The sequence below is a fragment of the Oncorhynchus clarkii genome, chromosome 7 (assembly GCF_045791955.1).
Source record: "Oncorhynchus clarkii lewisi isolate Uvic-CL-2024 chromosome 7, UVic_Ocla_1.0, whole genome shotgun sequence".
NCBI classification, from domain to species: domain Eukaryota; kingdom Metazoa; phylum Chordata; class Actinopteri; order Salmoniformes; family Salmonidae; genus Oncorhynchus; species Oncorhynchus clarkii.
This window is the reverse complement of record NC_092153.1, coordinates 52,671,942-52,694,909: the sequence shown is the minus strand read 5'-3', so window position 1 is coordinate 52,694,909 and position 22,968 is coordinate 52,671,942. Positions and strand designations below refer to the sequence as shown.

At 41.8% G+C, this 22,968-nt stretch overlaps 1 protein-coding gene across 1 annotated transcript; it reads right to left on the bottom strand.

Annotated features, from left to right (window-relative positions):
- Positions 1-900: 900 nt before the first annotated feature.
- On the bottom strand, positions 901-22,623 carry LOC139413453 (RING finger protein 207-like). Its single transcript, XM_071160871.1, has 19 exons — positions 22,588-22,623; positions 22,368-22,396; positions 21,793-21,983; positions 18,650-18,785; positions 18,306-18,450; positions 17,235-17,316; positions 17,070-17,145; positions 8,974-9,099; positions 8,457-8,503; positions 7,616-7,688; positions 7,367-7,435; positions 7,201-7,269; positions 6,792-6,898; positions 4,526-4,703; positions 4,212-4,397; positions 4,002-4,053; positions 3,727-3,844; positions 3,531-3,623; positions 901-3,390 (listed from the first exon to the last, which is right to left on the bottom strand). The coding sequence occupies exons 2-19, from the start codon at positions 22,377-22,379 to the stop codon at positions 3,240-3,242; spliced, it is 1,911 nt and encodes a 636-aa protein (XP_071016972.1). The 5' UTR covers positions 22,380-22,396; positions 22,588-22,623; the 3' UTR covers positions 901-3,239.
- Positions 22,624-22,968: the final 345 nt, after the last annotated feature.

Here is a 22,968-nt window from a genome sequence, read left to right as displayed (position 1 = left end):
GTGTTCTTGTCACTCTGTTCCATCAGCATCTGAGCTCCCTGTTGTAGCCGTGAAGACCGAGGACAGTGTGACCTTCAGAGAGACAGGGATCAGATTAGAAACCCTAGGCTGAGAGACAGCCTTCAATTATACAGCTGAGAGACAGGGAATAGTGAAGGAAATTGACTTGCATTGACATTGTCAGTGAGCCTGTGTGTTAGTTTGTGCGTGCGCACGTGTGCGTATGTGAAGAGGTTCGGTTGGTGCTAGTGAGATGTGTTTTTTCCTTGAGGATCCACAATCCCATGGGACTACTCTCTTGCCCTCTGACATTTTTCTATGGCTGCCCCAGCACCTGTCACCGTGGTGATAAGGGGATCAACATTGATTCCAATTACTGTTCAACACCTGGCTGGGATCAGTCACAGGTCATCAATATCCTCTATAGTGGACAGGGGATGAAACAAGGTTTAGATGTTCAATGAGATGATATACGACCACGGGGAGGCAGTGGATGGCCAGAGCAGTTGCAAACTCAGTCTTTACTCTGCTGTCACAAATGTGTTTTTAATGAGTGTGCACCCCTGACTCCTCTGCAGAGGAGAGACAGCCCTGTTCTGTAGGTTCAGCCTGACCTGAATATTTTCTGAGAAGCAGCGGGGCTGAACAGACCTAAAATCACATACTGTAACGTAAATAACCTTCACCCTCTGCTCTACATCATCCATCTGTATGTAGGCCTGGTTTTCCTGCATAGAGGTCATTCCTGCTTCTATCGACAATACAAAGGGGATATTAATTACTGGTGAAGCAACGACTTTCTTATAATATGGGAATACGTTTTTGTATGGACTTATATGTCTTCAACAGACAAACAAAAAAAGAAACATACAAAGAAAATGGGAAAGAACAAATAAGGAATAGTATTTACACCAGATAAATATTTATAGATAACTGACACAATAATGAAAACACTTAATGAGGGATTCAAAGTATATTGACAGCAGATACTTCCACATACAGTGCCTTCGGAAAGTATTCAGACCCCTTGGCGTTTTCAAAATTTTGTTAGGTAACAGCCTTATTCTAAAATAGATTTTTTTAAATCCTCATCAATCTGCACACATTACCCCATAATGAATGAGCAAAAACAGTTTCAGAAAAGTTTGCTAATTTATTAAATAATAAAAAACACATCACATTTACATAAGTATTCAGTACCTTTGGCAGCAATTACAGCCTAGAGTCTTCTTGGGTATGACACTACAGGCTTGGAACACCTGTATTTGGGGAGTTTCTCCCATTCTTTTCTGCAGATCCTCTCAAGCTCTGTCAGATTGGATGGGGAGCATTGCTGCACAGCTATTTTCAGGTCTCTCCAGAGATGTTCGATCGGGCTCAAGTCCGGGGTCTGGCTGGGCCCCTCACGGACATTCGGAGACTTGTCCCGAAACCACTCCTGCGTTGTCTTGGCTGTGTGCTCCAGACGAGATGCTTGGCATTCAGGCCAAAGAGTTCAAGCTTGGTTTCATCAGACCAGAGAATCTTGTTTCTCAAGGTCTGAGAGTCTTTAGGTGCCTTTTGGAAAACTCCAAGTGGGCTGTCATGTGCCTTTACTGAGAAGTGACTTCTGTCTGGCCACTCTACCATAAAGTCCTGATTGGTGGAGTGCTGCAGAGATGGTTGTCCTTCTGGAAGGTTCTCCCATCCCAACAGAGGAACTCTAGAGCTCTGTCAGAGTGACCATTGGGTTCTTGGTCACCTCCCTGACCAAGGCCCTTTTCCCCCGATTGCTCAGTTTGTCCGGGCGGCCAGCTCTAGGACGAGTCTTGCTGGTTTCCAAACTTTTTCCATTTAAGAATAATGGAGGCCACTGTGTTCTTGGGGACCTTCAGTGCCGCAGAAATGTTTTTGTACCCTTCCCCAGATCTGTGCCTCGACACAATCCTGTCTCAGAGCTCTATGTGCAATTCCTTCAACCTCATGGTTTGGTTTTTGCTCTGACATGCACGGTCAACTGTGGGACCTTATATAGACAGGTGTGTGCCTTTCCAAATCGTCTCCAATCAATTTAAATGAACACACAGGTGGACTCCAATGAAGTTGTAGAAATATCTCAAGGATGATCAATGGAAACAGGATGCACCTGAGCTCAATTTTGAGACTCATAGCAAGGGGTCTGAATACTTATCTAAATAAGGTATTTCTGTTTTTTATACATTTGCAAACATTTCTAAAAAACAGTTTTTCGCATTTGTCATTATGGGGTATTACGGCTACCATGGCTATGCCCCCATAGGATGACAATTCCTCCATCCACAGGGCACGAGTGGTCACTGAATGGTTTGATGAGGATGACAACGATGTAAACCATATGCCATGGCCGTCTCAGTCACCAGCTCTCAACCTAATTGAACACATGGGAGATTCTGGAGCAGCGCCTGACGCAACATTTTTGCAATTGCTTCCCTCACATAAACTCGGCTTCACCAATTTGCTGCATATTCTTGGGTAATTTAAGGAAACCACACTGACAATACTCACCCAGTTTCTCCATGATTAATGCACAAGTTGATGTGCATCATTACATTTGACTGTTGTATTTACTGAGGTCACACCAGCACTATCTATGACCTGAGGATGAGGACCAACAAGCCATACATCACCAGATACATTCCACTATGTACTGTATATAACTAGTGATCATATGATACAAATACAACCGTTGGTTTTAGAACCATACAATCAAACGAATAGCCCTTTCAGGACAACACAGCATAACAACATATGACCATTTTAGAAATATCAACTGAGGAAGCACTCTCCCTCTGTATGTTATTGCAGGTCTAAAACCATGCATTGTTGATTGAGACATGGTAGTCACAGTCACTTCCTCAGCATAAAACTCCAGATCCTCCATCCATTCAGTCCATAATGAGGTGTTCTACTGGTCCATCAGATTGATCTTTTCACATTGACAAGTGAGATTGGAGGGGATTCACCGCCCTCTCAGTGAGTCCATTGACCCCAGTTTGTTAGTCATTGAGTCCAGTGAGTGTCAGTGGAGTCCTCTGAGACCTGTTTGTCTAAGGACTCACCTCTGAGCTGATGACAACACCTCACTGCCAAGAAATGTCACCATGAAATGTCAGGAGCGACTATCTGAACAGAGGAGAATGTCACATGCTGTCCCTGTCCTGTTGTGTTGAGCTGGAGGCCACACAAGAAACAGGGGGGAGGGGAAAGTGTAACATTCTGCTTTATAATGGCATCTCATTGTAATTGGCTGTCTGCCTTCCTGGCCAATGGTAGTCATTGGTCTTGACGGAAGCCTCTTCAGACTGTATGATAAGGGAGCGGTTGTCCATGTTCTTTTCCCAGTCACTGTCAGTGGGACAGGTGTGGTCTTCACTGCCAAGGAAAACAAAGAGAGGGTACATAGCTCGGATAGTGCATTCAACACCTTCATGATTATATCTGTCCCAGTTTCCGGTCATTATTTATATTATCTGTAGTATACAGACTAACCACAGTTATGTGTTGCGAGGTACCTGTGTTGTGCGTCCATGGCCATAGAGGTGTCCTCATAGATTTTCAGCATGGTTTCTGTGCGGTCATCATGAAGCTCTTTGGGCTCCTGAAATCTGGTTTGACCAGTATTTTACTTAATTATATATTTGACATAGAATTTCTGTATTTTGTATCGATGGAGTTGTAGCTTGTAAGGGAACCGTATATCATAATTACCTTGGTTCTAGGCGCTCTTTAACCTTGGCGATAGACAGGATGTATGGTCCAATCTGTCGGGCGATGGTGGTCAGGTACAAGTTCTCCTGCTTCAGCTGCTGCAGGTCGTGGAGCTGTGCTAGAATGTGGTCGAACACAAATGCCATGTCAAAGTACAGAACAAAGCACATGCATCACATCCAAAGATGGGATTAGATCATGATGCATGTTACCAAGTCCAAATGTACATACAGTACATACAACAGATTGATGTTTAGTTAATGGGTAAACCTTACCTTCATAGATCTCCTGCTCATTAGTGACCCTCTGAAAGGTCTCCTCCCAAATCTAAAAGGGAAATATGGTTTACTTCCTTTAATAAGGGCAAATCATTCACAAGGCCAAGTCATTCATGTGCACAAAACATAGGATATATTAAAGGATCTATAAGCTGCTTGACCTCCTAATCATATTGCTGCTGTTCGATATGGGGCCTGTGGATGTACCTCTTCAAACAGAGCCCTCATGGTCTCCACAGAGGAGTACTGGGAGGAGATCTGTCCGTCGATGTGCAGGGAGCGGTCCAGGATCTCCCCCATGGTGTCTGTGTTGATGAGGGAGTGGTGTTTGGTCAGGTCCCTGTGTAGCTCCTGTACCTGGTCCTTCATGTTCTGGATCTCAGTCTGGAGGGTCTGGGTCAAACACACAGATGAATGTATGCACGCACGCACGCACCAACACTGTCACAGACACCCTATCACAAGTGAAGTGGCCAAGTCACTCTACCCATAGTTGTTGTCATTGTGGTCATGTCACTCACCCTGTAACTGTTCTCATAGTTGCGGCAGTGCTCAGTGAAGGGTGTGTCGCCCCCCTCTGCCAGGAGGACCTTGGTGCAGATGTAGCGGTGGGAGGTAGACTTTCTCCCCGCGGCCGAGCCCAGGGGCATGTCACTGAGGGACGGGGAGCGGCACGACATGGAGAAGGGGGAATGGAGCCTGAGGGAGGGGAGATAAAACCACAGGGCATCATTCATCGGAAAGCCTCGTCCTAAGTAACAGTTATTTATTTAAGGCTCTAAATATATATATATCAGAGAGTACGTTTTACAGCCTATCTATCCCATTTTATATAAATATACTGTCCCTCATGTTCAATATTATATTCAGGTGTTCTCACTGCTAATGTTCCAGAGAGAGTGATTCATAGTTGAAGCGTGCACCTCAAAACCATAACTCAACACAGGCTATTCCGATAATGGCATTCTGAAGACCATGTTTACAACTAACAATGTAAAACATTTGCTTGCCCGAGTTCCAGTTCAGAAAATTACTTTGCTATAACATTTTGAACAATAGAACCATTGCTTCATATACTGTATTTGCAACAAATGGAAATGATAAATATTGTAGACTGTACTTGAGTCGCTTTTGAGACCCGGCTGAACTGGAAACATAAAATTCTCCCTGTGAGCTTTAAGACAAAGAGACAACCAGGACAGACAGACAGACGGGCCCTGACCTGGCTTTCCCTCACTCCTTACCACCACCACTACCACTGGAGTAATAGATATCTATTCATGTAATACTGTAGACCACTTTAACAGACTTTCCTAACACTTAATATTACAATTTTAACCAAATATTTGTCATAGTTTACAATTGTCCACGAATGAGGGAGGGCTATGTATCATACCAATGAAACACGGAATAAACTCTGGAATATATAACAGGTGGAAATATCATTAGCCAGTTGGTAAAGACAGGTATTCTATAATTACGGAAAAGTTTATCAGCACACAACTGGGGAAGACATGTAGCTTACCTGGGCCCTGGAATGCTTTCAGTCCTGATTTCTTGCTTGGCACATGCCCTGATACAGCAGTAGAACTATCCCGAGAGTGAGTCTCTGATTGTTTGCTGTGAATGTCTCTTTCTCACCCTGCCATACGCATTTAGTCCTCTGAGCATCCACTTGCTGCCCCCACCACTGATACCAATTTAAGACATTGGCAAAAGCAGTGACATCAATGGCATGGAACAAATTGGCCCCGCCACTCCTGTGTGCCTAGCTACCAGATGAATCCTGGAGAGTTCTGTGAAATTCTGATAAAAATAGTGCCAGCCTGCTCAGTGCCGTCCCCACCCACTTTGTATCCTACATGGAGGGGGCACTGGTTGGGAGGGAGGACTGTCAGTATGTTGGGGGTTTGGGAAAAGGGGTAGTTACAGACCTGTGAACAGTTGGGAGTGATTGATGTGGAAAATTGGTCAGGGAGCATGCGTCCCTTGTGTCTACATGGACAGGGACAGAGTCTGCATCTGAATGAGTTTGTGAGAACAAATGGCTCCATTTTGAAAACAAATGAATCTCTATGTCTGTGTCAAATACCTACAACTATAGCTTACACCAACTAGGAACCAAGGCTCTGGAAGGGGATATTTTGATTCTGTTAAAACTCTGGTAACAGCTAAGCCCAGTGTAAGCTCAGTCCTTGAATTTGGGTCCAGTCATCCTCACTGTATCTTATACTTCAGCCAAATACATTGACACCCCAGTATGTGTGTGTATTGAGAGACATACTGTCATGTGTGTCAAGGTTTGCTTGGGATCCAGACTGTGTTGTGATATCCAGACAGACACAGAGCCTTGCTGGAAAAAGCTGTTTCCTGGAACCCTGGCTTTGCGCTGGTCACTCTGGCCCAGCCCACTGTTATCACCCGTATTTCTGGCACGGAAAGGACGGGACTAGCGCCCGCTATAACAGGAAGACCTCCACCAAAAAGGTGAGTTACGTAGCCTAAGCATGTCTGTGCCCAGAGCTTACAGGCAGACAGGATAAGTGACATAGTGGGGCTCATAATGGAGTCTCCTTCCCTCTCTCTGTGGTTATCACCATCTGCCAGTTGTGCTTCCAAGAATTGTTTATATTATATCTCATTTTTCAAGGAGATCATCTCATATTTTATATGTGCAAACATTTGGGTCCAGAGATTTGGTCTCATTAAAAAGCCCCACTTGTACACTGAAAGACAGAGATTAGGGAAGAATATTTTGCACAAGAGTTAAAGGCCAAGGAGACTCACAGGGCTGCAATACTAGTTGCTCCGGTAATGGAGGCTGGGCGGCGCTGTCCCAGCAGCAGGAGGGGCTCCAGACAGCGAGCAAACTCAACCCTGTAGCCTGTGTTAATCTGAGGGGAGAGAGAGATCATCTGGGTCAGAGCTTGTTAGCACCTTTCTTTGAAGGAAGAGAACACATTTACTGTGTGTATAGTATTAAATGCAAATTTTACATGACACCCTTACAAAAAAAGATTTCAGTCCGTGTGCAGTATAACTGCAGTATGTTGCAAATACTGCGTCCAAAATACCACAGTCGACTGCAGTTACTGCACTTTTACTGCAGTTTCAAAACAGCAATATTTTTTTGTAAGGGCAGTGTGGATTGAAGTCACATTGTTTTTTAAGAAAAGAGTAGACAAGCCACACTCACTTTGCTGCTTTGCACTGGTCGCAGTTGATGAGGGAGCTTCACAATCCTCCTCAGCCTTTCCATTAGTTGCTGTGGAGGAGAGAGCCACGATGTTTGATGCAAACCTCTGGTTAATTTACCCATTCTATCTTTGATTCTCTTCAGAATATAAAGTGCCAGTACTCACATATCCCATGTCCAGAAACTCAAACTTGTTGGCTGAGCTGAGAAAGGCTGAGCAGGTGACCAGGTGAACCTTGGAGAGGGCATCAGAGAGGGTCAGAGGTCAACCACACTGGAGGGCTTGTGAATAATAAACTGTTCAGGTAATAATGGCCAAACTATACCACTGTCAAATGTATTTCTGGGTATCAACTAGGTAACAACTAGTTATTGGCCTACACTGCCTGGGGATATAGAGATATAATGATCTAACCTGCAGGGTTGGCAGGAGGGCAGCAAGGTGTGAGAGCTGCTCCTTTAGCGCCTTCTCCTTTTCTTCATGTTGGCTACAAACACACACAACATTTCCACTACACGTCTATACTCTCGATGCAATACAGAAACCCATACTTCATGTATCCAGGTCCTTATCTATGTTCTGCTCTCCGTAACAAACACATACACACCGACAGACACTGAGACGGAAACACACAGCCTGCCATAAATAGCTTTTAACTCCCTTCTGGGAATCCAGACAGTCACTGGGCCGCTTCCAGGCAGCGAGCCGAGAAAAATGGTGGACACGGGGCCCAAAAATCTCAATGAAGATCTCTACACAATGCAACCTGATACACTCTCTCCTATACAGACTTCAGAGGCAGTAATGCTGCAGTCCAGTGGCCCCCAGGATCTAGCTTCCTGCTCCACTGGTTGTGATGGACTGCTACCAGAGAGTAAATATCAATACCAGAGGTTATCTACACATTTTCATTGATTAAATGTAACCATGAACTGCAGCTGTGGACATGGAACGATGAGTAGTTGTGTTGAAGCAGTCCTTACTCTGTTTGCCTAGTCATTCTTGTTTGAATTGTTTACTGTGAAGTCTATCTCATGGGGCCAAATAGAAACTAGCCTACACCAGGGTGTAACATATAATCGCTGCAATACATTCATATTGGTAAATGAGATTTGCTAACTATGTACAAACTGTACAATGTAAAGCACATTGACACCTAGGGAAAATCGCTAAATTCAATCCATGCCAATCAGATTGCCTATCCATAGTTTTTCTGTTATCAAAGCAACAGTTTCATAGCAAAGTAATGCAGTACCTTTGAGCCGCTCGCAACAGAATGTTCTTCCTCTCAGCCAGTCTTTCCTGTCAGATGAGAGCAGAGAAAAAGTTAACCACAAGGAAAATGGATATGAAAACGTCTGCTAGTAGTCGGTCTACTGTGAAAAAGACTGTTGGCCTTGTTTGCCACCCTCCATTTTTCAAAATAACTGTCTGAGGATTTAACTTCTGATTCATTTCCTCTAAAATGTAATTTTGTGGTACACATTGTCTTGTAATTGTACCAGTATGGGTTTGGTCCATTCATGGAGTTTTTGTTGAGAGCTGAAGACCCTTGCAATCTTTTAACAAAAAGAGCAAGAGAGTCACCCAGTGGTGAGGCCCCATCATTGCATCTTCAGAGTTATATATTCCATGTAAAGGGCATATCACATATTCAAATGTAGAATCATTTTTATTGTGTTGCACCTAGATAGTTAAACTTCACAATGCTTATTTAATACATTTCAGGTGACCTGAAAAGAGTCCTGTAGAGTCCTGAAAAGAGTCCTTACCTGCATACTGGTGAAGATGTTGCAGATTGCATTCTCCTCTTCCTCCATATTGGAGCCCACCGCCCCTATCATGGCCCTCAGCATGATAATAGCCTCACAGGCCGATGTCTGCAGCTCCTTCACTGCCTACAGAGAAAGCAAGGCTCACACATGGTCATGGTATATATTCTCACTCACCTGTAGCTAAACCACACACATGATCATATGCTTTATCTCAAACTCAAGACCCACCCGGTACCTTTTCAAAATCGACAACATAAGCATCCTATGTTATGTCAAGTAAAATACAGCATGGAAACAGAGTTGCAGAGGGAGATTCATACTAGGCCATGGAGTTGTGAGTGGGTTAGGGGAGAGTGGGGTATGTTGAGCCACCCTTGTTTATATGTGACCATACACAAAATGTATAATTTGACCAAATATTTAGGAAGAGGTCATCATTTCATGTAGTCTGTGAAGGAAGAAACCACATTGAAAAAGTGGTAAGCAAACTTAGGTCCCCAAAAGTTTGTATTTTCACTATGTCAAATGAGGTTTCATGATGCTTGTATCTAAACCAAAGTAGATCATTTAAAGATTGTTGTATACATCAGTTGGGGGCTTGTGTTCTCTAAAAGCTTCAATATGAGGTCCTAAACTTAGCATGCTATAGCTGTGTGGGCTAATATAAACAAAAATACAAAAAAAGAAACATCCCTTTTTCAAGACCCTGTCTTTCAAAGTTAATTCGTAAAAATCCAATAACTTCACAGATCTTTATTGTAAAGGGTTTAAACACTGTTTCCAATGCTTGTTGAATGAACCATAAACAATTAATGAACAAGCCCCTGTGGAATGGTCGTTAAGACACTTAACAGTTTACAGATGGTAGGCAATTAAGGTCACAGTTATGAAAACTTAGGTCACTATAAAGAAGCCTTTCTACCAACTCTGAAAAACACCAAATGAAAGATGTCCAGGGGCCCTGCTCATCTGCGTGAACGTGCCTTAGGCATGCTGCAAGGAGGCATGAGGACTGCAGATGGGCCAGGGCAATAAATTCCAATATCTGTACTGTGAGACGCCTAAGACAGCGAGACAGGGAGACAGGACGGACAGCTGATCGCCCTCGCAGTGACAGACCACGTGTAACAACACCTGCACAGGATCGGTACATCCCAACATCACACCTAAGGGACAGGTACTGCATGGCAACAACAACTGCCCGAGTTACACCATCAATGCTCAGACTGTCCGCAATAGGCTGAGAGAGGCTGGACTGAGGCTTGTAGGCCTGTTGTAAGGCAGGTCCTCACCAGACATCACCGGCAACGACGTCGCCTATGGGCACAAACCCACCATTGCTGGACCAGACAGGACTGGCAAAAAGTGCTCTTCACTGACAAGTCGTGGTTTTGTCTCACCAGGGTTGATGGTCAGATTTGCATTTGAGCATTACACCGAAGCCTGTACTCTGGAGCGGGATCGATTTGGAGGTGGAGGGTCCGTCATGGTCTGGGGCGATGTGTCACAGCATCATCGGACTGAGCTTGTTGTCATTGCAGGCAATCTCAACTCTGTGCATTAAAGGGAAGACATCCTCCTCCCTCATGTGGTACCCTTCCTGCAGGCTCATCCTGACATGACCCTCCAGCATGACAATGCTACCAGCCATTCTGCTTGTTCTGTGCGTGATTTCCTGCAAGACAGGAATGTCAGTGTTCTGCCATGGCCAGCAAAGAGTCCAGATCTCAATCCCATTGAGCACGTCTGGGACTAGAGGGCTAGGGCCATTCCCCCCAGAAATGTCCGGGAACTTGCAGGTGCCTTGGTGGAAGAGTGGGGTAACATCTCACAGCAAGAACTGGCAAATCTGGTGCAGTCCATGAGGAGGAGATGCACTGCAGTACTTAATGCAGTACCCCCCCCCCCCCCCCCCTTGAGGAGCATCCAGACGCTGCACTTGATGAAATTATGAAATTGCTTCTTCCAATTATTGATAAACATGCACCTGTTAAGAAACTGACTGTTAGAACTGTTAAGGCTCCATGGATTGATGAGGAATTGAAAAACTGTTTGGTTGAAAGAGATGGGGCAAAAGGAGTGACTTATACGTCTGGCTGCACATCTGACTGGTGGACTTACTGCAAATTTAAAAACGATGTGACTAAACTCAACAAAAAGAAGAAGACATTTTATTATGAAGATAAGATCAATGATATAAACAATGATAGAAAAAACTTGAGTTAATAACATTATGGGCAGAAAGACAAATTCAACTCCATCTTTCATCCAATCAGATTGCTTATTCATGACAAAAACTTTTGATGTTGCAATTTTTTAAAGGATTATTTCATTGGCAAAGTGAGCAAACTTAGGCAGGAAATGACCACAACAAACAGTGAGCAATTATATTCATGCATAAAAAAAACTATTAATGAAAGAAAAGCAGTGCATGTATGAATTTTGTAAAGTTAGTGTGGGAGAGGTGGAAAAATTATTGTTAACGATCAACAATGACAAACCTCCTGGCATTGACAATTTAGATGGAAAGCTACTAAAGATGGTGGCTGACTCTATAGCCACTCCTATCTGTCATATTTTTAATCTGAGCATTAAGGAAAGTCTTTGTCCACAGGCCTGGAGGGAAGCCGGGAAGCCAAAGTAATTCCGCTACCCAACAGTGATAAAGCGGCCTTTACTGGTTCTAACAGCAAACCTATAAGCTTGCTGCCAGCTCTTAGCAAACTGTTGGAAAAAATTGTGTTTGACCAAATACAATGATATTTTTCTGTAAACAAATTAACAACAGACTTTCAGCATGCTTATAGAGAAGGGCACTCAACATGTACTGCACTGACACAAATGACTGATGATTGGTTAAAGGAATTGATAATAAGAAGATTATGGGAGCTGTACTGTTAGATTTCAGTGCAGCCTTTGATATCATTGACCATAACCTTTTGTTGAAAAAACTTAAGTGCTATGGCTTTCAACCGCTGCCATATTGTGGATTCAGAGCTGTCTATCTAATATAACTCAAAGGGTTTTCTTTAATGGAAGCTTCTCTAATGTCAAACATGTAAAGTGTGGTGTACCGCAGGGCAGCTCTCTAGGCCCTCTACTCTTTTCTATTTTTACCAATGACCTGCCACTGGCATTAAACAAAGCATGTTTGTCCATATATGCTGATGATTCAACCATATATGCGTCAGCAACCACAACTAATGAAGACACTGAAACCCTTAACAAAGTGTTGCAGTCTGTTTTGGAATGGGTGGCCAGTAATAAACTGGTCCTGAATATCTCTAAAACTAAGAGCATTGTATTTGGAACAAATCATTCCTTAAGTGCTAGACCTCAGCTGAATCTGGTAATGAATGGTGTGGCTGTTGAACAAGTTGAGGAGACTAAATTACTTGGCGTTACCTTACATTGTAAACTGTCACCGTCAAAACATATAGATTCAATGGTTGCAAAGATGGTAATAAAGAGATGCTCTGCTATTTTGATATCACACTCCAAAAAGCAAGTTCTGCAGGCTCTTGTTTAGTCTAATCTTGATTATTGTCCAGTTGTGTGGTTCAGTGCGGCAAGGAAAGACCTAGTTAAGCTGTAGCTGGCCCAGAACAGAGCGGCACATTTTGCTCTTAATTGTAATCAGAGGGCTGATATAAATACTATGCATGCCAGTCTCTCTTGGCTAAGAGTTGAGGAGAGACTGACTCCATCACTTCTTCTTTTTGTAAGAAATATTAATGTGTTGGAAATCCCAAATTGTTTGCATAGTCAACTTACACACAGCTCTGACACACACACTTATCCCACCAGACATGCCACCAGGGGTCTTTTCATAGTCCCCAAATCCAGAAAAAATTCAAGAAAACGTACAGTATTATATAGAGCCCTTATTGCATGAAACTTCCTTCCATCTCATATTGCTCAAATAAACAGCAAACTTGGTTTCAAAAAACAGATAAAGCAACACATCGCAGCACAACGCCTCTCCCCTAGTTGACCTGGATAGTTTGTGTATATACATTGATATGTAGGCTACGTGTGCCATTTAAAAAATGTATGTAGTTCTGTCCTTGAGCTGTATCTAATGATGTTCTGTATTATGTCATTCTGTATTATGTTTCATGTTTTGTGTGGACCCCAGGAAGAGTAGCTGCTGCTTTTGCAACAGCTAATGGGGATCCTAATAAAATACCAAAGTGGCCATCGCCATAGGATGCCGCCTTTCCAACAAGTCAGTTCGTCAAATTTCTGCCCTGCTAGAGTTGCCCCTGTCAACTGTAAGTGCTGTTTTTGTGAAATTGAAATGTCTAAGAGCAACAATGCAATACAATGCAAATTGGTAAGCCACACTAGCTCACAGAAAGGGGCCGCCGAAAAATTGTCTGTCCTCGGTTGCAACACTCACTACCGAGTTTCAAACTGCCTCTGAAGCAACGTCAGCAGGATAACTGTTAGTCGGGAGCTTAATGAAATGGGTTTCCATGGCCGAGCAGCCGCACACAAGAGAAAGATCATTATGCACAATGCCAAGCGTCAGCTGGAGTGTTGTGAAGCTCGCCGCCATTGTACTCTGGAGCAGTGGAAACTCATTCTCTGGAGTGATGAATCACACTTCACCATCTGGCAGTCCAAAGGACGAATCTGGGTTTGGCGGATGCCAGGAGAAACGCTACCTGCCCTAATGCACAGTGCCAACTGTAAAGTTTGGTGGAGGAAGAATAATGGTCTGGGACTGTTTTTCATGGTTTGGGCTAGGCGCCTGAGTTCCAGTGAAGGGAAATCTTAACACTACAGCATACAATGGCATTCTAGACTATTCACGGCAAAAGTTTCTAGCATACTGTATTTTTTTACACAGCTGTTCATTTCAGTCTATCCAAATAGACCCCATTTCAAAGGAAAAAAGCACTCATTAAGATCAGGTGTGGTCAATTAATGACTGCGGCCAACACACATGAACACACTTAAGATTGTTTTTATGGAACATTATCTTCACGTTCTCAGAATGGAATGTATGTTTTTAAAGAGTAACTCTCACCCCTAATTTCAGCCTTTGCCCAATACATTTAAATTTAAAAAAAAAAGCATTCTGGTGAGAAGTTGTGGATGGGGGAAATTGCTTATAAATATTCATTTTGGGGGTGGGTAAACCTAGTTGTACCTGATCCCAACACTTTATCACTAAAACATACTTACCAGAAGTCCACTGGCACGCTCTGAAAATACAATTATGTGCATTGCATACAAATTCGGCTCTGGACAGTTAGCTCACAGTGGCACAACGCCGAGTTCCTGACATCTATTGCCACTTGCGGTGTAAATTTGAATACCCCATGGGGGCAAATTCAAAAAAAAAAATGTGGGCTGACATTTATTGCGGTATTGTGTTGGGAAGAAAAGTGCAATCATCACCTTGCAAATGAAGGATTAGGGGCTCAATTCAATTCAACCCTCATTGCAGTATTTACGAAATAACTATTTTTCCAGTGGTCAAAGTAACTCACAGACTGGTCTTGGGAACTGCATAAAAACCTACAACTACTATAGTACCAGGGCGACCCCTCTCACAGGTATGCTTTCACTTTTCAGAATTAGAAGTGTGTGGGCTTGGGATGAATATTGTAAATTACATTATTTAAAAAATAAATAAAAGACAACTGCTCCATGTGGGATTAGAACTCATAACGACTAAATATGAGCCAACTGTTTTAGCAGACTACGCCACCAATCAGACATGGTAGTGAAAATATACAAATAATTGACAAGAATACCATTGTCATCTATTTCTTGTTTTGATCGATGTAGCTACGAATATAAACATAGAATTCTGATAGCCTACATGTTTTGTTTTTCTTTGTAAAAGCACATAGATGTGTATGAAAAGATAAGCAAAAACTGTCAAAAATGTAAATGTGTCTTACTGCCTTTTGAATTTTGTGTAATGTCAGTAGTCAAGTCAAGGAAGCATCATGCAAAATATATTGGCAAACTCCACTGAGAGTACCAATACCATTGCCAAATAAGGCGCACTGTCACCTGCTTTTTTAGTAAGCCTTGAGGTGGTACTACCCAGAACATCTAGAAGGGAGCGGATTTCATACAGAAGCCCTCCCTTGAGATAACGTAGAGGTACCTTCTCAAGGTGCCTCTGCATCACGATTTCAATGGTAGAGTTGAACCGCTATAGGGGCAAAAACAGCTAGATTTACTACTAATTTACTACTAATAGACAAAATAAATATATACAAACTGTCAAAATTAAGACCAGAATTGACGTGTTTCTAATAACTAATCTTAAAACATCTGGTTTTTGATGTAATAAAAATAAAAATCGTGGAAGTTATTTTTTTTAAATAACATTCTTAGAACGTTCTCTGAATGTTACTAAAGTTTTCTTGACGTTTTTATTGAACTTTTCTTAACGTTTTCAGAACAATTTGAGAACATTAGCTTGAATAGAACCATGAGGAAACATGTAGGAAACATTATGCTGAAGTACTGGAATTCCCACAGAAGAGCTGAACTATTTGAGAACATTCCCAATGTCAAACCAGTTTGAGAACGTTCCAAGAGCATTACCAAAATTGAAAGACCATGTTTGTACTTTTAGGAAACGTTCTGTTAAAGTAATGAAATTCTAAGAAAATAATGTTTTTTTTGTCAAATTCCTTAAATGTGCTGAGAATGTTCCAAAACCAAGCAACTACCCTGCACCATTCCCAGAAAGTTGTGGAAGGTTGTATGCAAAATAACCATAGGACAACCACGCTCTCACCAATCTCTAAGAAACATGTAGTTCTCAGAATGTACACAGGCATTGAGCATGTTGCTCTACAAAGGAGAGTAGGTAACATCGAGGTCCTACTACTACAGAGGAGGAATGCCTACTGGATATCCTGTTTAAAAACATTGACCTCTAGTGGTCTGAATATTGACTTTGATTTCAGCAGTGGCGTGAAAAGTACCCAGTTGTGATACTTGAGTAAAGTATAGATACCTTAGTAGAAAGTTACTCAGCCAGTAAGATACTACATGAGTAAAAGTCTAAACGTTTTTGAATGTAAATATACTTAAGTATAAAAAATACATGGAATTGCTAAAATAAACTAAAGTATCAAAAGTAAAAGTATAAATAATTTCACATTTCTTATATTAAGTAAAGCAGATTACATTTTCTTGTTTTTAAATTGTACAGATAGCCAGTGGCACACTTCAACACTCAGACATCATTTACAAATTATGCATTAGTGTTTAGTGAGTCCGCCAGATCAGAGGCAGTAGGGATGCCCACGTGTTATCTTGATAAGTGCGTGAATTGGACAATTTTCCTGTCCTGTTAAGCATTCAAAATGTAACAAGTACTTTTGCATGTGAAGGAAAATGTAGAGAAGAAAATGTACATTATTTTCTTTAGGAATGTAGTGAAGTAAAAGTAAATGTTGTCCAAAAAATAAATAGAAAAGCAGTACAGATACCCCAAAAACCTACTTAAGTAGTACTTTGAAGTATTTTTAGTTAAGTACTTTACACAACTGGATCTCAGGCCCTTCTAATTAACAATTTTCTATGAACAAGTCTTATAAATGAATATATTATTTATACAGCTTATCCACATACATCCAATATGTTCCCCCTGTTGATGATGCTTATTATGCATTATGGTTGAACCAAAATATTACATGGAACAAAAATTGAATGAAATTGGAAACAATTAAATATACTGTATTTGTGAAATTCAATGAAACAATCATGTATGTTGATGATAATCTTATGCTAATGATAACAATAGCCAAATATATTCAATATGCTTTAAACTATTGTCTTTTAACAGTTTCACAAAATTAATTTGAATTAACCTGATAATTATGACACACCCCTCACTATTGTAATTGGTTGCACTAATTGCACTGTTTTGTCTACATAACCTGGTTCAAGCATTCATGACATCACCCTGAAGAAGGCACAGTGATGCCGAAACATTGGTGGTTTTCCCAATACATACCTGGAGTTTATACATAGTGTGTGCAACTCTCTTTGTTTTTCTAGCTGGGATAACACACAATCTATCTAGAGAACAAAAGTCACAATTCACCTACCAGCACTGCCTGGTCTAGTATCTCACAGCCTTGTATGTATGCTGTCTCAATATCGATGCAGTGTATCCGGCTCTCTCTGTGGAATTTAGCAGAAACATCAATTAGCTTTACTCACAGTGTTCCTGTCTGAATCTGTGGCGTCGCTGTAGTAGGAGCTTCACTCACACTTGCATGTCTCTGAAACACTTGATGCAGAGCATCAACTTCTTCTCTGTGGAGAACATGATGTAGGGCTCATTGTGGAGAGCTGTGGAGACAAACATTATGTTAGACCATCACATCACTGTTTCCTTACAATAAGATAATCATCCCATGAACATGGCAACACTTAATTACACATTCACTTGATGAAGGTTATTCTACATGTAACTAATTATGTTATTATTACACATTCTCGTGTTCCACTATATAACTAATGTTTTGTAATTACACATTTGAAAGTCACCTGTGAATTACCATGTTAATAACTCAAACCAAAATCTGATCTTGGTACATGTAACGACAAGGTTCCACTACCATTGAATCCACATGCAATACCAGGGTTGATAAATAGGCTAGGACCTGGCAACAACAATTGTAACAAGGCAAATTAACTACTGGCCATTTTCAATTAGTTTATTTCTATGTTATGACCTGGCACAAAGGCTATACTGAATCAAGTGTGATGCAAGAACATTGTAGTTACATAGGATATACTTGTAGTTATCATGTACCTACACAGGAGCAAGCAACTGAATGTAAAGTGTAGCCTAGTAGGGTATAATCTTTATAGTTACTATGCAGTTACAATGTAATAACCTTTGCAGACAATAGACTAACCAGGATAAATTAGGAGACAGGAGAACATTAGGATGAACCCTTTTACAATGTAACAATCTTTAACAACCAACTCTGTGATTACATTGTTGTTACAAGGGATATGCATGTATTTACAATGCACATACCCAGGAGCAAGCAACTTAATGTAAAGTGCAAGTACACCGTTCTTTCTCAAAGATTGTTACATTGTGCAATGTAACTAAAAGGGTTATACCTAATGTTATCATGTCTCTTATTTTCTCCTGGTTAGCTTAGTAAAATCTATGTTGTTAACAGTTATTACTGTGTTAGTTACGCAGTAATAGGGGAAACTTAACGTAAAGTGTTACCATAGGTTATTATTAGATAACAATGTAATTATAGCTAGAAGCCGCTGAGCTCTTGTTGTAGTGTGAACATAATACAGGTGGTACTCACAGCACATCCGGTGGCACACTTTGGTGCGTTTGGCCAGGAACACAATCTCATGGTGGGAGAACATCTTGGCCTTGTGTGTGGAATCCCTGCAAGCTCCACACAGGGGCTGGCTACACGTGTTACAGTAGTACATTGGCCCTGTGTCCTATAAAACACACACACACACACACACACACACACACACACACACACACACACACACACACACACACACACACACACACACACACACACACACACACACACACACACACACACACACACACAATATGATCCATGATAATAAATGCTCTCTATTAAGATCTATAGCATGGTTTGTTAGAGTTATTTCTGTTGTGAGGTACCTGTTTGTTGCTCTGCTGGTCACAGTTGGCACACTGGACTGTCTCTTCACAGTCATCAGTAGAGTTATCAACTAGGAGCTTCAGCAAACGGTCCTCTGGTGGGAGTGCATTCATTCCTTTTACAACTGATGGGTATCTGTGACACAGATGGATCCAGCAACAAAAGCACAGTAAAAATGTTTCATGCAGTGCTTCATTCAAATTGTTATTTCTCGCTACACTGATCATAAAAGAGTAGTGAGTTGCATTCCCAAGGCTCTCCAGCAGATGGTGCAACATATCTAATCGCAGAAGCTTTGCTAACATATTCTGAATTCAGTAGGTGGCAGTAGTTTTTTTACTACAGGTAAAACACATGGCATGTCATAAACATGTCAAACAATAATTCATTTTAGAGTTTAAGTATGCAACCTCTAACATTGACCTGGTTCTACCAGATCAGAGGCAGTAGGATTCTCTTCCCTCCTCGCCAATGTTTATCTAGTTTGCATAGCAACAGGGTCTATTGTGTGCTACTAATAGCAGTGTAGCAAATTCCCGAGATTACATGGTTCTTGAGTGAGTGGATGGCAGTGGTGTAAAGTACTTTTCTGTACTTTACTTTACTATTAATATTTTTTACAACTTTTACTTCACTACATTCTTAAAGAAAATGATGTACTTTTTTACTCCATACATTTTCCCTCACACCGAAAAGTACTCATTACATTTTTAATGCTTAGCTGGACAGGAAAATGATCTAATTAACACACCTATCAAGAGAACATCCCGGGTCACCCGTGTAATACTGCTTCTCTTGATAGGTGTGTGAATTAGATCATTTTCCTGTCCAGCTAAGCATTAAAAATGTAATGAGTACTTTACACCACTGCCATCCACTCACTCAAGAACCATGTAATCTCGGGAATTTGCTACACTGCTATTAGTAGCACACAATAGACCCTGTTGCTATGCAAACTAGATAAACATTGGCGAGGAGGGAAGAGAATCCTACTGCCTCTGATCTGGCGGACTCACTAAACACATGCTTTGTTTGTAAATGATGTCAGAGAGTTGGAGCGTGCCCCTGGCTATCCGTAAATTAAATAAAAATAGGGAAAGTGGCCATTTGGTTTGCTTAATATAAGGAATTTGAAATGATTTATGCTTAAGTATATTTTTTAGCAATTACATTTACTTTTGATACTTAGGTATATTTAAAACCAAATACTTCTGGACTTTTACTCAAGTAGCATTTTACTGTGTGACTTTCACTTTTACTTGAGTAATTTACTATTAAGGTATCTTTACTTTTACTCAAGTATGACAATTGGGTAGTTTTCCCAGCGCTGATGGTTGGTAGTACTGATAAAATAGCAACAAACAGCACTTCCGTATTGCCCATGCACAGGCCACAGGGCCAGGGGGACCTGCAGGGAGAGAGTGTGCCCAATGGGTTATCTCCCCTCGGAACACACTTCACTCTAGTAGCCTACTACACAATGGTCCCTCCATAGATCCATCTGCTCACTCCTGCAAGCTCTTCAATACCTGGAATGAGAGGAACTCTGGTATAAATTGTGCCTGGTCGAGAGCCACAGGGAGCCAATTTTAAATAGGGAAACCATCCCATAGCAGTCGTACTCGTACCAACTATGTTTTATTTAACTTATCATCTTGCATGATCGGATGGGATCCAGTGTTTGGTTTCATCCCAGATATGTAATCACAGAACACACAAGGAGACCTTGGGTTCTGGGGGGACAATGCAACTGCAGAACAAAGCAGCAACCATAGCAGTTGTGGGCTCGGGCAGGCAGGGCAACAAAGCCCCCCTGGACCACTAGAGATCTACAGGGACAGATTTAGCTGTAGGCTTTGATACTATCAGAACCCGCAGAAGCGATAATCTTACAGCTAGTTGTAAGATTATTTTACAGTCTGATGACCTGCGGTCATCCCCTTTCTCCCCTACAAATAAAATCCAACTTAACCCAGGATGTTTCAAAATTACCCAATGTCAGGGGAAAGATTTGGACAGAAAGGATTTCAGCAATCTACTGTTTGTTTGGCATCACGTTGGGGAGTTGATCAGGGGACCTCAGGATGTATTCAGGAAATGGACTGAAATGACTGTTCGTGTCAGCTGCATACTGTCCCACTGTGCACAGATGACAATTCAACATCTACTCAACATTGTTTCAATGTAATTTCATTGAAATTACATGGAAACAACATTGATTCAACCAGTGTGTGCACATTGGGGTATCTGTACAAAGCAGTGTATCAGTTTGGCTGTAACATCATCCCCAATGTGTTGCTCATCACTACTTGATCCAGTGATCTAAATGGGGTTGCCACCACTTTTCTTTGTATCTGCTTGTGTTTTGGGGTTTGAAGATAATCAAAGATAAGTGATACGTTCATATGCTGAAAGTTTTATTTCCAGTATATCTTTTTCCTGGAGAAGTTTTGTTCCACATAGCCATGTGCTCTTTGATCAGTGAGAGCTAATCTAATCCAGAGGGCCTTTAGGTAATACTGTTGGCCATGACTCATTCTCCAGTAGGGGATAACATGGATTGGGCACTGAGAGGTCACATTTAATTGCCCTGAGCTCCCGGCTCCATTGCCAAGATGCCTGTGTAGGTTTTGTTGTAGTGTGACTGCATGGTGGCCTTGGTGGCCCACATGGTGCTAACTCAGAGCCAGGGCTGACCCTGCAGCTGTCCCAGCCGCTCAAACCATCCTGCCCTGGTCGGGCTAGACCAGGTCACTCTGAGCCATAGTCCTTAGCAGACTGCTTGACTTTAATCCACTAAGGCTGGTATTGATTGTAAGGATAGGTGAGTCCCTGCCATGTTCTCCATTCATGTGTAGATCAGAGTTGGCTGTGCAGTATGTATGCTCTAAGCGCCCTGTAGAACTGGAGAGTTACACAGATTCTTAAGGGGATTCCTCCTATTTCATAGCCAAGACTGAGATGCAATGCCTCATGCTCAAACCCAATGTTTAAACAAGTAACAAGTAACTATAGGTCACCACAAAGATACAAATGTGGTTGGGGGCATTTAGTTAGTCTTGGACTAACAATAGTGTCAAATCAAATGCACAGCTTGTGTGTTCAGAAAGCTTCTTTCAGTAAGTTAAGTTCAGTCCCTTACCCGCAGAGGGGGCAGTTGAGACGACTTTCATTGGCTCTGCCTTGTAGGCAGCGTGCACAGAAGATGTGGTAACAGTCTAAGAGGCATGGGTGCTGGTACTGCTCATGGCACAGGTGACAAAACAGGGGATGGACATTGGAACAGTCCACTCCACACAGATTATCCAAAGGAGAGAGGACACCCCCTGCCACCTACAGAGAGAATGTAGTGACAGTGAATCCCTTAGGATTAGCTTTTTTTAAATTTTTCTTTCTTTTTTTAACTAAACTGACATTTAAAATCAGCCACGATGTAAGTAGGACAACATGTTTGACTTCACATATAGAGTTTGAGATCATATAGATAATTTTTCAAATGGAATAATGTGATGCAGGACTAGCCTGGGTACCAGTCACTTTCTGCTAACATTCCACTCCTTGTACCCCGTGTCAATGCCAATGACTCGGAGTACAAGAAGTGGAACTGGAACATTAGCATTACCACACTGGTACCCAGGCTAATGCAGTACATAATATACCTTTAGTCTAATTTAGTTGGAACAGTTAGGTTAGAGATAACTTCCCTCTTTCACTTACCTTGCCAGCCATGGTAGAAGTCCTCAGTGCTGTGATGAAAAAACACACATGATGTGACATGAAAGTTCTATTGTTTTGTCATATTAGTACTTCTATTGTAGCCTACTGCTCTATATGTCCAACCAAACACAAGGCATCCCCAACACAAGATCTCACTGTAAAAGTGTAGTGGATGGAGTCTGTTCCTACATATGGACAGCACGGAGCGCTACTGTCTTACCTTTCAGTGGTACTATCAACTACCCCCAGCAGGAATGACAGCAATGCAGAAACTCTTCTGGAGTGGCCTGGTTGAGCCCTGACGCCAGGCAGCTGACTGCTCCCCTAGCCAGCAGCCATTCTGCTCACAGAGTGGGGGACTGGGGATGGGCCAACAGTGCAACCATACTGTCACAGATGACAAAAGGGAAATCAGATATTGTTGCCATGTCAGCAGGGGAAAAATCCCCCCAATATAGAATATTCTCCCCTTAGTTAACCAGGAATCAGGGATTGAATGGGTATCACCACCAACACATATGCTGCAGTCTCAGAAATATTGAAATGAGGGCAGGCTTTTTGACTCAATTGTAGAGAGAAGCTATTTTCTTTTGGGCAACAA